The 13,953-nt window shown below is 36.9% G+C and overlaps 1 protein-coding gene across 1 annotated transcript in view; it reads left to right on the forward strand.

The window, feature by feature from the left end:
* The window catches only part of BBLN (bublin coiled coil protein), a 135,633-nt gene extending 129,307 nt beyond the window's left edge, over positions 1-6,326 (forward strand). The window contains exon 2 of the mRNA XM_044058693.1: positions 5,776-6,326. Within this exon, the coding sequence (XP_043914628.1) occupies positions 5,776-5,960 (185 nt within the window). The 3' untranslated portion in view covers positions 5,961-6,326. The remainder of the gene's footprint in view (positions 1-5,775) is intronic.
* Positions 6,327-13,953: the final 7,627 nt, after the last annotated feature.

A 13,953-nucleotide genomic window follows, 5' to 3' on the forward strand; every position in this document is an offset into this window, starting at 1 on the left:
TAGCCAGTAAATACATTTTATTCAAGCTTACAGTTTCACTGGTATTTTTTCATTTTCTGTTTTCTTACCGGGAAAGCCAAAATTAAGCTATTGATGAGTGAGTAGCTATCTTGGAAGTTTTGAATAAAACACATAAGTAGTGTTTTTGAGTTGTGTTACATTTTTTACCAAGAAATTGAGATCACAAGTAAACAGGTCAACTCTTTCTTTTTGGCATTAACAATGTTTAAAATGTTGCTACTGGAAATATGGCAAGCTTTTGCCAAATGTTACAAATGCTCATTCTGCCACAGCAGCTGCCACTTTACAAGCCTTTAAAAATTCTTAATTGTGTGACAGTTTTGTATCTGTCACATAAGTATTGCAAATACTTTCACAGATTACTATGAGCTGGTTGCTGTCTCCAGGTCTAAGCCTTACTTTGTGACTACCATTGTTCAAGGCATTGTTTCACTATAACCACCCCAGAGACCAATGCTGGGGCTATGTCCTCTTGGTGAAAGGAAGTGAAACTCCCGGTGACAGATAAGAAAGTTAAGCACTCATGTAATAAAGATTTGTATCCATCACCCTCCCCACCCTACTTCCTCCACCTCTGGTCTGGCAGTTGTCTCCATTATTAGGGTGGACGGGAGCACAGTGAGTTGTTTTCTCATTTTGTACTCTACTTGACACACACTGTCATTTCTGAAGATGGGTACCTGGAGGTAGAGCAGTGTAGGTGAAGTGGTGGTGCTAGGGTAAGCCTGGAACATTTTTGGGTAGTGGGCTAACTAAATCCTGATGGTCTTAGCTGCATCATTTCCATAAAAGAGCTAACACAGATCTTCCAATGTCAAATACATAACTTTTGTTTTAGGCAATTTACAAAGAATTATTTGCATGTTCCATTTGTTGCTGCATCTACCAGTTTTTATTTATTTTCCTACTTTTGTTTTTGTCTGTGCTGTTATATTAAAAATCTAATTTTCTGCAGTGATTGTACTTTCTATCCTCACTGCTTGCTAACCACCAGTACTGCAACAAACCAAACCAGTCCTTTTCCAGTAAAATTATCATTGATCACAGGAAACCTCAAGTATTTATGTATTCAGTTAGTTTGTTTACTAGGATAGTAGACTGATCACTATAGAGCATTTGGTGGCAAAGCCCGGGTGAAAAGATTCACAAAAAAGCAAAAAGAACACATTTGTAATCACAGAAGGTAGGTAATCTCATAGGCAGTTGATTCAGTATGTAAGTAATATCAGCAGAGTAGAAAATCAAATGTGAATTCATTTTAGTAGTAAATATGAGAGGGAAGCAGCAGCTGAGAACAGAGGAACAAAGTAGATGTGATGCAGATGAGAAGGGTGTTAGGTTATGTGTCCAGTGGAAAAGCATTTGTAGTCAGATTTTTGATTAAGGTGTCTTTTGAATTGAGCTCTGAATGTGAGGAAAGAGGAAATTTTTTAAGGTGAAGGTGGAGGGATTGCCAGAGATTGTATGCAAGAATGGAAAAAGAATAGTCGGTACAGGCAGTTTGGTTTTGGGTGTCTGGAGTGAAGGAGTTAATCAGGAATGGTTGCGGAGGTTGAGGGGAGTGTTTTTTTATTATGGAGTTTGAATGCATAAACTTGGAAAGGCACCTAGTTGAAGTAATTTGAAAACAAGAAGCAGTAGGAGTAGCTGAATTCTGTAGGAGACTGGTAGCCATTTGGCCTTGGAGAAGGTGATGCAGTGGTGTTCCTGAGGGGAGGAATTGGAAATGAATCAGCAGATTTTGTTTTTAATGGACAGTGGAGTGGAAGTTATTTTTTAGAGGCTGTAGCTGTGATAAGGAGCTCATATTCAAGTTCAGCAAGGTTGACTCCTTTGCCTATTGCAGCTGTAGCTGTTCCAGAGAGAAAAGGAGATATTTTCCAGGACCTGAACAAAATAGAACTAATATTTTCTTGGTGTTTTCAGTGTGGCTTTGAAAGTTAAGTGACTTGTCTAGCCACAAACCTAAGTATTTAAAGGATGTGGTTGGTTCTATTGGGCAGTCATTGAAATCTGTAATGTTGAGATTTTTTTTTAGTCTTTTTCAGCTTTTGTGAGGTTCCAAATATCACACGTTTTGTTTTAGAGGGGTTCAGAAGTAGCTTATGGGTGTTTAGCCAAAAATTAAGGGAATGAAGATCAGACTGAAGCGGGGTTTGAATAGCTGAATGTGAGGGACTGGATCCAAGAATAACCATGTCATTTGCATAAAGAATAATAGAAAGGTTAGAGAGCTCAGAGGACAGCTTGTTAATAAACACTGAAAACAAAAGAGAGGGGAGTATGGATCCCTGGGGTACCCCTGTGGTAAGCGTTGTTGGCTGCAATAGAGATGGGCCTAACTTGACTCTGAAGTACCTATTTGTTAAGAAATGTTGGAACCAGATGACAGTATTGGGGCTAACCCTGATTTCCTATAGATTCATAGATTACTAGTCTAAATACCCGGGGTGTGATTCTAAGCTTAGCCAAGTTTTCCCCAAAGAATAATGATGCCCTGTATCCGAATAGAACATTGAGAACCAGGTATTTATAAGCTAATTCTGTCCATAAGGGACATGGCTGCCAAGCCCAGTGTAAATTTTCTATTCCTCATCCACTGGTCTAGGTTGCACTTAAACTGGGTAATACACAAACTCAGCTTCACATGGATGGGAAGCCTGTTCTATAATAGGGGCAGTCTCTGGGAAACATGTCTGTCTGTACAGCATGTTCTGTGCAAGCTGCAGACACAATTTATGTCCTTAGACCTTGTATTTCTGGTACTGTTTAACTTACGAATATGTAGGAGATTCGTAAGTGTGGGGTTTGCGGATGCCTTGTAAGCCAGGAATAGATAACCCGTCAGCAGTCTGTAGGAGACTGAGTAGAGGGAAAGGGCTTTAAGGCGCTCTGCATAAGTCTGGTTTGTTAGACCCTGTATTCTTTTTCTAAAGAATCTCTATTGCTGTAGTTGCTGCATATGCCTGATCAGGTACATAACAAAGGGAGGTTTGTACTCTGTGATTGGTCTGATAAGTGCGGAGTACCTTGGAGGGACTGAAACTACAGGAAGTGGTCAATTAGATCAAAATTTTTGGTAAGGTCAGTGAAGAGAGCTCCTGAAAGGTGTCCTTTATCCATGTTGAGAAGGATCTTGTCTATAAATGACAATGTTGCTGTCATTGTGCTCCAGCCAGCCCAGAATCCATGCTGTTTAAATGTAAGGAGGTGATACTGTTGAATGCAAGTGGACAGTTGGTTGTAGATTAGTTTTTCAGGTATTTTCCCAAGTGTAGGGAGGATGGAGATAAGGTAGAAGTGGGAGGACTTGACAGGCTGAGGCTGTTTGGGAAGGGTTTTAACCAGAGCAGTTTTCCATATTACTGGCATTGTATTTTGAATTAAGCAGATGTTATAAATATGTAGAAGAGGTATAGCAAGGAAGTCTTTGCAGAGTAATATAAACCATGGGAGTAGGTTGTCTGCACCAGGGGATGCATCCGGGGGTATATTTTCTAGAAGGTGAACAAGTTATTTGTGAGTAATTTTCTTAAAATAAAATAGGGGTATAAAAGGAAGGGGCTAGGTGAGTTTGGGGAGAGGTAGAGGTTGAGTTACTAGGGAGGTGGCCATATTCTTTGAGAAAGTCAGAGGTTGAGAGCTGGCCTTGAGAGGTCTGGTTGGTGATAGGAGAGGAGATGGGATCAGTGGATTTACAGTCTGTGAGAAGGTTTACTTCTTGCCAAAAATTTGGGGTTTGCCTAGAAAACAAGTTGCTTGATTAGTAATATAGGTTTTGTGTTTATGGCCTTATCCCCTCCCCTTGGTGACTACATGTGCAGTTACAGATTCAGGAGTCTGCTATGCCTTCCTGTGGGGATGTGTACATTCTCCATTAAGATTACCATATAAATGGCCTGACAATGATCAAATGCATGTTTTGAGTATTACTACATGTGAGATGGTGTCCACATTGCAGCAAGTCAAACTTCCTTCCCCAAGAGGGATGAGCTGGCATTAGCCACACACTCCCATCCTCCCCTACCTGGCTTTTCAGCACCCAAACTCTGGTTACCTGAATCCTAGTCATGGCTGCATCCCTCTAGACTGCAGATACAGGCATTCAACACTTAATTTCTTCAGCATGGAGATATCTGCCACATATGCTTCTCTTCTTTCTACTATTTCATGTTTAGGAAATGACCCAACTCATATTAGTATCTGTTTTTATATTTAACTGTTTCATCCAAGAAGAGAACATTGTTCATTTTTGTTTTGTTTAGCAATTTTTTCTCCCGTTCTGCATTGTTTGACATAAAGTTGAATCTTGCATATGTGTGCATCCTGTTTATTGGACTTCATGGTTGTTTCTGGATTACATATGGCAGATTATTTAACTATCTCAGTAAATCCACCCCCTCATTGTTAGAATAGCACAGGCATATATGCTGAAACAGTTGAGACTATTCATTATTTTGCAGTTCCTGAATGCCAGTGAGTTTCAAAGTCTTTTGTAGGCTTTTTCCCGAAACCATCTCTGCTAATCTTTTCTTAACAAGCCAATGAAATATTAGTAGCCCAGAAGAAGAAGCAAAAAAGGCATCCAGTGCTTTGGTGATGAAGTCTGTTAAAAACTTCTGATTCATAGATGTACTGAAGGTGGAGCATCATTCAGTGCTGTGTACTGATATATGTGTTGTTATATGACTGAGATTACCTATTTGCAGTGTATGAGTATTGTAATATATTTATCTTAATTATCTGTTTCTCTCTACTTAAATTATGCATTTCCCAAAATCAGTTTAACCCAATATTATTAACTTGGAAAAACTATACTACCATGACACTTAAATATCTTAAAGCTTTAAAAATTGCCTCATTGGGAACCTTGAAAAAAGATGAAATGTATAATAATAACAAAGTAAGTATCTTGTTTAAGATTTTAATGTTGAATTCCAATTAGGCTGACTTTGTTATATCAAGCTTCACAGGTTTGTAAATATTTATCTCATCATGCAAATGTATCTGGTTATTTATAACGTATTAAATAGTATTGAAAATTTTTTGCTCATCTTTGGTTATAGGGTCTATATCACATCAGTGAACAGTAAAAACAGTGAACACTGATGTATCAAATTTCAAAGCCAGAAAGCTGAAAACAGCGAAAGAAGGGATAATCAAATTTTTTCCCAGGGAAAAAATTTGCTGGGCCGTCCGGGTTTTGCTGCTTTTTCTACTGTGGTGCGATCTTGAAGTTGGTATATTTAAATTGGGGGAGGCAAAGCCCCCCACTTAATTTTTACTGTATACTCTTTTTTGGATCAGCAATTTTTTTTCCCTTCACTGTTTTCAGCTTTCGGACTTTGAAGTTTGATATATCAGCGTTCGCTATTTTTAGCATTCGCTGATGTGATATAGACCCTTGGTTATAAACTCAAGGTATTTAACTTTATTTTTCTTACTTTTTTCCCTTTTTATATTCAATATTTTATACACCTTGTAAGGAGAAGTTATGGTTACTAATTATTTATTGGTGTAGTTGTAAATAATGTGCATAGTTTATAGCTGTTTTGATTATTGTTTGGTATTATGTTGATCTATTTTAGGTTTGTAATTTATTTTAGTTTGTTTTATGGGCTTGTAATACCTGTTGTATTGAAATTCTAATAAATGTGTTGGCAAAAAAGTATTGCAATATTAGGTAGCTTATGTAGTAGTCACTTCTTGAGACAAATATTAACACAGAATGTATTTTTTTTTTTTCTTGGGCAGAGTATGCAGAGATTGATTCAATGCTGGATCAGATTAATTTTTGCCTGGATGCTCTGGAAGAAAAGAGTGATGTTTTAAATGCCAAGTTGAGAGAGCTTTTGGAGTCCAATCGCCAGGCTCGACTCTTATTCCAGCAGCAGCATCTTGATATGGTACCTGCTCAAGAAGATCCAAAGGCTTCATGAAAACAGTTTTGTATAGTTCATATTAAATCTCTGGAACATTAAAAGGGCCTGGATAGCTCCACAAAAGTCCATTGTTCTTGCTGTTTACTTGAAAACTTTTTTCCAGCCAGTAAAAGAAAACTTGGGCGATTTGTTGAACACGAAATCTGAATTAAATTATTCATTAAACATGTAATAGTTAATTTAAACAAAATCATAAAAGTGTAAAAATATCAGTGTGTCTTGCATAGGAAATGAAGTGAATGTTTGGCAAAACTTATGTAGTTTTTTAGTCTTGTGACTTTTCCAAGAACAACATGATGAACACATCTAGATCTAGTAACTATAGCACCATAACCATTAAAAGCAGAAATGTGGTGTACAGAAGAAATGTCAGCATATTTTATCATTAGTCATTGTATGCATCATGTAATTTTTTTCTTAATTACTGAAGTCATAAAGTATGGTGCCTGTTATTTCATACAGCAGAGAACTAATATTCTGTGCAGACAGCTGTTATGTTATTGCCTTAGACTCCTGTTGTGGATGGTCAGCAATTCCCTTAAAGGAAAACTCCACCCTCTCCTACAGTTTAACTCTATCCTTAGGTTGAGGTTCTCCCTACAATATGGTTCCAGTGTTGTGTAGTACCAGAAACCTGCTTGTACCTTCTAAAACTTTCATTCCCTTGCTTTTCAGTCAAAGGAAGGTAAAGCCCACCTACTTTTTTAAAGCTTTAACTTCTTACATACTTTAAAGAGAAATTTGTCTCTTGAATGCATGACATACCAAAGACAGAGAAATCTGTAGATTACCCTGTCGGGTACTGCTGTCAGTTCTAGATGGGCAACTAGTCCTGCTGCTATAAAAAGACAGAAGACTATGAGACTTTTCCACTGGCTTTATTAGGAGAACTTGCACTGATTCACAACTGCTTCCAGTGTAGCCATGCCTTTCATAGCAAAACAACAATTAGATCTGTCAGGAGTTCAAAGGAAAACTCCGCCTTAGAACTAAAAAACATAATTTTTTTCACTCTGTGTCTGTTTTTTGAGATATTTTATCATCTCAAAATCACTCTGACTGCTTCTTGTGGAATTTTAATATGCTTTCTGCAAAATGGCTGTCAATGGGGCTTGACTTATCAACATGATGTTATTTTTCTTTAAGCCCTTCTCTTTCCCATAATCCATTTCAAGTCTGCTTTATATGAGTCATGCTAGATATAAGGAAGTTGTGGTGTATTCCTATGCCATTGACATATAATGGGATTAGTGTAAGTTGCTTTCATTTTGTATGCTGTCAGGGTACTTTTCCGTTATCAGGGCAACACTTGTAAAGAGTTGTTAGAATGTTAAAACGCGCTCGCAATGATTTCACAGTGAATGTTTTGTATTGGAATACCTACAAAAGGCTTGCTCTCCCTTTGTGAGTATTAGTAATCCCCCTCCCTGAAAGAATTGCACTTTATATGCTGTACTTTCTGTTTTTAAAGCGTAAATGCACACACTGTCAACAAACAGAGCACTAGCGGTTGCTTAGGTGGCTATTTTCACTTCTGAAGGTGTAGCAGACAGTACACCCCAGTACAAACTGGCCCGCAATGATGCCCTCAAGTGTTGCTGAATGAGTGTCACAGGAGTCTCACTGGAGCCTGCACTTGATTGTTTTAATTTGTAGCATGTCTTGACTGATAGGCAAAGAGTTGTCCGGGACACACTTCCATGAGAGACAAGAAAATTGAAAATAGTAGCATGCAGATGGGACAGTGTGTCTGAAGCCCATGAGACCACAGTTCTTAATGTTCCTCAGATTTTTTATTTATTTATTTTTTTTGGCAGAAGAAAGCCTGACGTGAGTGGATGTTCCATTTCCATCATGCATAGAAAGCATTTTACGCAATTACATTATAACCTGTATTTTTTGCCTAAATTTGGGCTGGGACTTTTTCACTGACACTGCCATCACAGTTGCTTAACAGCAGTGATGATGTGTACACATTTTCTTTAACAGTATGTTGTAATACATACTTTTAAAGGCTTCCTGATTTTCACCTTAAAATTTAGTTTGATCTTCTGTTAAATCACTGAGAGGCCTGAAGTCACTCAGTATACACCATCACACAATGACGTCGTCAGTGCAGCACTCTTTATAAGAAGGGTAGGAACTTAAAAGAACTCCTACAATCTAAACAAAAGCCACAGTTTTCTAAATGTAAAGGTGTCCACAATTTGTGGAACCTGTAATTGGTGTCATCTGGTTAGAGTAGGTCTATCCTTCTATGTTAATGATATAAAATATGATATCAAGCACACAATTAACTGTAACACGAAATCAGTAATTTATGGAGCATTTTGTAATGCATGTCCTGCTTTTTATATTGGCAAGACAGACCGTAAATTACGTCAGCGTATTTACGAGCATGTCTATGCCATGAGGACCAACAAAAAAGAGAACGCTTTAGCCAAACACGTGCTAAACTTTCCTGACCATAAGTTCTCCTTCATGGGAATAGATCATATTCCCATGAGCATTAGAGGAGGTCCCCTTTCTTTATTGTTAGAATTTCGTGAACTAGAATGGCAAATTAAACTCAACGCATTTTATAGCCCTGGGTTAAACGACAATTGTAACATCTCAGTCGTGTTAAAAATGAGAAGTTACACTAAATAATCAGTCAGGTAACCTTGTATATATGTTTTAATATTATGACAGAGTTATAATGTATTTAAAGTATTATTGATTGTGTTTGGATAATTTTCTTGTATTGATTTTATATCTGATGTTTTATTGGGTCAGTTTACTCATCAACTTTTTATTTTATTATTAATTACTGTACTATTTGATGGATATATTATTAAGTAGAAGCATGTAGAGAGAAGTGGAGCGCTAGTGAGGAAATGACGTCTTTTGACACTCCTCCTTCAATTTTTAAATGTATTGTTTGGCGCTAAAATCTTTTACATTCTTCACTGTTTGTTTCTGAAGAAGCTACGCTTTTTTCATAGCAGCGAAAACGCTTTTATTTTTGGTAATAAAGTTGCGTTCAGACAAGAAAAGTCAAGAACCTTTGGATTTATTCCTTAATCGGATTTTGGTGACACTGTGTTCTGCTACCTCCCGGCTTTTGTTCATTTTACTCTTTATAAGTGTTGCCCCGATAACGGAAAAGTACCATTGTCAGCAACAGGACTTCTTTTATTTCTTGAATGTTCCTCATTTGTCTGTGTCTCAGGGCATGTTTTACATTATACTTAGGAATTATACAGCTGCAACCAAACAGTAGCTAAATTGCAGGCCTATGTTCAAAGTAGCCTTTTGTAGTCCAAGATGAATTGACAACCCCTCCCTCTACACCTTGGTAAATGTGCTGATACTTTATAAGAAAAATATTTTCTGATTTTTCTGTAAATGTCACAGGCATCTTTGATACTACTCATTTTAAAATGTAAAGTAGTATAAACAACAAACATTTAAAGTTTAAATCTTAACATTTCAATACTGTGATGCTGCTTAAGTAAATATGTCAAAAGAGATGACAACTGCCTTTGAATCACTGACTGATCTAATTGCTCTGTTTTGCTATGAAAAGAATGACTACATTGGAAGCAGCTGTGAATCGGGCTACATTCGCTTCCTCTCTGCAATAAAGGCGATGGGAAACAGTTTGCTTGTTTACAGCAGCCTGAGCTCCTGATTATAAATTTGTGTGTTTATGTGGTATGTCATGCAGGTATAGACAAATCCCTCTAACTCGTGAGAAGTTGAGCTTAAAAAAAAACGTGGGTGGTCTTTCCCATCCTTTGAAACCAAACTGAGGAAACAAAAGTTTTATGAAGTACAAGCAGGTTTCAGGTAGCTACACGATACTGGAATCATATTGTAGGGAGAAAAGCAGCCTAAGAGTTTAGTTAAACTGTAGGAGAAAGAGGAGTTTTCCTTTAAAGGCAGTTATCACCCCTTCTGACAAATTTAGATAAGCAGCATCACAGTATTGAAATGCTAAGCTTTAAAGGAACAGTCCCAGTGATTTTTTTGTTTGGATTCTGGTTTTTGTTTACATTTTTCTGAGCATGCCCCAGCTTTGGCTGTGAGGGTTGGGGGAGGGGTGCCTGCAGGAAGTTTCAATAGTCTTAGTCAAATTCCATCTCAAGTTGCAGTTGTACTCCCAGTACCTCTCACTGAGTCATTCATTAGTTTCACTTGTGCTTTTTAGCCTCAGAGAAAAGTAGCCTTTTAGTAATGTTGTGACTTTGCCTGCTACTACAAACTGTGATAGTTATACATACTAATTCTGAGATTGCTTTACTATGGAGTAAGGGGAATACATCAATAGACTGCCAAGATTTAGTAAGAATCCACTAAATTGTACTCTTTTGACTATACTGCTTGCAGTTATACTATGAAGAATAAATAAGGGAAATAAAGAGCTGCACAATCATAGAAGCTTCTTAAGGAGTTCATGAAAAGTAAACACTGAGGGCCTTGCCTAACCATCCCCACCACAAACACACCAACATTTGATAACCTTATTGTTTCCCAGTGATCAGGGACTGAAAGTTTTGACAGGAACTGAATATTGTTAATTGTGTTCACCAGAGGGAATGAAAACAGGATGCATAAGGTAAATTGAAACCAGGAGTAAGATTGATGATGACATGGTAGTTGGGTGATGACAACTGGGAGGTATCTTAGGACAAGTTTCTTTAAGTCAGAATTTTAGAGCATGGGACTGGCCCTTTAAATTTGGGTTATTTATGCTACTTTATATATTGAGATGACTTAAATGTTGTATCAAAGATTTCCGTGACATTTAGAGAAAAATCTGAAGATATTTTTTCTTGTAGAGTATAAACACATTTACCATTTTCAAGCCCCCCCCCGTGTGTGTGTGTGTGTATAAATATATATATATATATATATATATATATGTATATATATATATATATATATGTTTCTCATTGGCCTAAATTAAATGCATTGTAATTAGCTACTGAGCCCAGCTCACATTACCGATTGGTTAATTCCTCCACCTAATTTAAATACATGTACTATTGGTTAATTCCTCCACCTAATTTAAATACATGTACTATTTAAGTGACTTGCCTTGGCACAGTATTTCATTCTGAAGAAGATCTGTACATCAGTAAAGATCGAAAGCGCTAAATACCGAAGTTACGTTCCGTGTCTTTGTCCTTCACTAGATGCTCAGGAAGTTATTTTACTTAATAGTTTTTTGTACTTCTATCTCTCTTGTCGGTTCTTCAGTTTTTGTATATATATATATATATATATATATATATATATATATATATATATATACACACACACACACACACACACACAAAACCACAACATAACTGCCCAATTCAGGACTGCTGTGAAGAGACAGGTGCCAGTCCTATCAACTAGTTGCACTGATACTGTTAATAAAAAGGTATTTTATGTTTTTTTGTGACATCCTTCCAGAGGGGGGATTGTTTGTTTATTTAGTTACTTTTGTTTACTGGGAAACCCTGAATGGGCCAGAAGCCCAGGGAGAAAAGCTCCACAGAAATATAAGCAAAATACAAAAATATACATATAGTGAGATGCAGAATACACATCATCCAGTTAGTACATAAAAGAAGTATTCATTACTGTTTTCTAGTAGATACAGGTTATTTAAAATAATAAACATAGACGTATATAGCAACTGGTTAATGGTAGAATGAGACTGTAAGCCTAAATATTGTGCTCTAGAAGTGCATGTGATGTGTTCTCTCCCCTCCATTCATGTGATCCGCTTTATCCAGTCTAAAGTTTTACAGAGCACTATGTCACTATTCTATACATTCTGCTAAGAAGCATGGGCATCACACACACTACACTCAGCTCCAAGAACTGACTGCCAAAAATGGCTATCATCTTTAAAAAATAAATGATTGCTGTTGTCCAAGACTGGAAAGCAGATAGTTTCAAAACTAGTCCTCTACTCTTAGAAACAAGGTTGATATTAAGTTATCAGGCCCACATTCACACTTGGTATGTGTGAAAATAGCTTGCTTAAAAATAGTTCCAGCTGTTTGTAACAATCTTCCAGAAAATAACAGTACTATAGATGCTGACTGACTTTCAAGAAAATGCTTCAAGTCCATCTAGTCAAAGAAAAAAAAGGAAGTGCAAGTGCAATAAAGGTATGGGATAACACAACCATATACTAGTTATTAGGTTCCAGTGTAATAATTGTTTCTTTCCAAAATTTTTAGGGATACTTGTGTATTATAGCAACCACATTTCCAGTCTGCGATAATTCCTTATGTCTTGATGAACATATTTCTGTTGATCTTAAAAGGGGCATCTGAACTACTAATTATTAGTCTTACACATTGTGTATGAGGCAGGAAGAGGAGTAAAGGTCACATTTTGTATTCGTGGGTGGCGTATGATTACAGCAGCTGTCATACTCTTGTAACTTTGTATTACAGAAGACTTTCTTTGAACCTCTGCTCAGCATAAACATACAAACATTGCTTTTAATGTACACAAGTGGTCCCACATGTACTGAGATGTCTGGAATTATTCAAAGCCCAAAAACTATTTCAAAATCAGTGCTGGTACACAGTTTGTTTCAAGAACGTTAAGTATTACCGCATTATAACTATGACACACGTGAGCAACATAATTCTCAACTCTCCAGCTTTTTGCAGAATGTGCAGATTTTTGCCTCTTACTTTTTTGGTCTGTTCTCGTAAAATTTGTGGTTTTCTTGCAAAACATAGAACTTTAGAATAGTATGTATTATCGCAATCTGATTTCGAACAGGAGAAACAGCTCTACCGCTTGGAAAAAAGCCATTTCTCCCATTTGAAATGTGGTTGTGATAATAGATAAGTACCTTTTTAGGTTTAGTATATTTTTATTCTATCTTAGGACAACAAGAGTGATACAAACATAATTATCCCACCTAGTCTTTTGTGAAACCGTACAACTTTCACTTGTTGATTCCTAGTCATTTAGAGAATAGTAACATTTTGCAGCACCATAAGCTGTGCAGCATGCTTGCATGCAATTAATTATTTATAGTAAAGTAGACACTGTATAGTTAAGCAGTATTAATGTATGCATTTTAGTAAATGTTTATTGTTTTACTTATTCACTGTCACACCCTGGCTGTAACTTGTACATGCGATCATTGTCAAATGTCTATGGCAGTATTTTTTTTCTTTGTATTGCTAAGTGCATTTCTTGTCATTGTCATTCATTGGTAGTCCAGGCCATGGCTGAAAAAGTTCCTGGGACCAGTTCACTTACCCAGTTAATGTAGTATAAGTAAATAAATCAAAATAGAAAAAAAGGGGACAAACTTGACATAAATAATTATGGAACTAGTATAGCACTTTTTAATTCTGCATCATTCATGAGAAGAAAAAATAAATAAAACTTGCCATTGAAGGCGTTGGGGAAATAGCAGACAGACTTACTGTGGAATTCTTTCCTTAACAGTAGTAACTGTCAGCTGTACATGTTACAGCAAAGGATCATTAACTGCAGTGAGAGTTTTCACATCTTAGGATGATTTGTGGGAGGGTCTGTCAATTCCTTTATAAACGCAGAATAATCCCTATACAAAAGCCTGCCATTTAACCACATTATTTTGCTTGAAGTAGCTAACAGCTATTTGTAGCACAGAACAGTCCCTGACAGACAAATAAATGAGGCTCACTAAAGAAAACATAGAAGAAGCTCTGTTCCAGAAGGTATGTTAGATGACGGTGATTCACATTCCTGCCGTTCGATCTTAATATGTATTTTATTATTTGTTTACATTTTTTAACCAGGTAGTGACCGACTGGCCTATCTGTTGCTAGAGGAGTGGTTTCAGCTTAGAAACTGTAGTTTTATTGGCTGTTTTGGGCTATTTCTATCCCTTTCGTCTTTCTGCTTAAAAACCCGTGTTTGTGTGGTTTTTGCGCTTGTATTACGTCAGCAAGAGCCTGCTTGGGTGTCCTCCAGAGTCCTACAGCAGCAGAAA

The sequence above is a fragment of the Protopterus annectens genome, chromosome 16.part0, assembly GCF_019279795.1.
Source record: "Protopterus annectens isolate FY-2018-M chromosome 16.part0, PAN1.0, whole genome shotgun sequence".
In the NCBI taxonomy this organism is placed as follows: Eukaryota; Metazoa; Chordata; order Ceratodontiformes; family Protopteridae; genus Protopterus; species Protopterus annectens.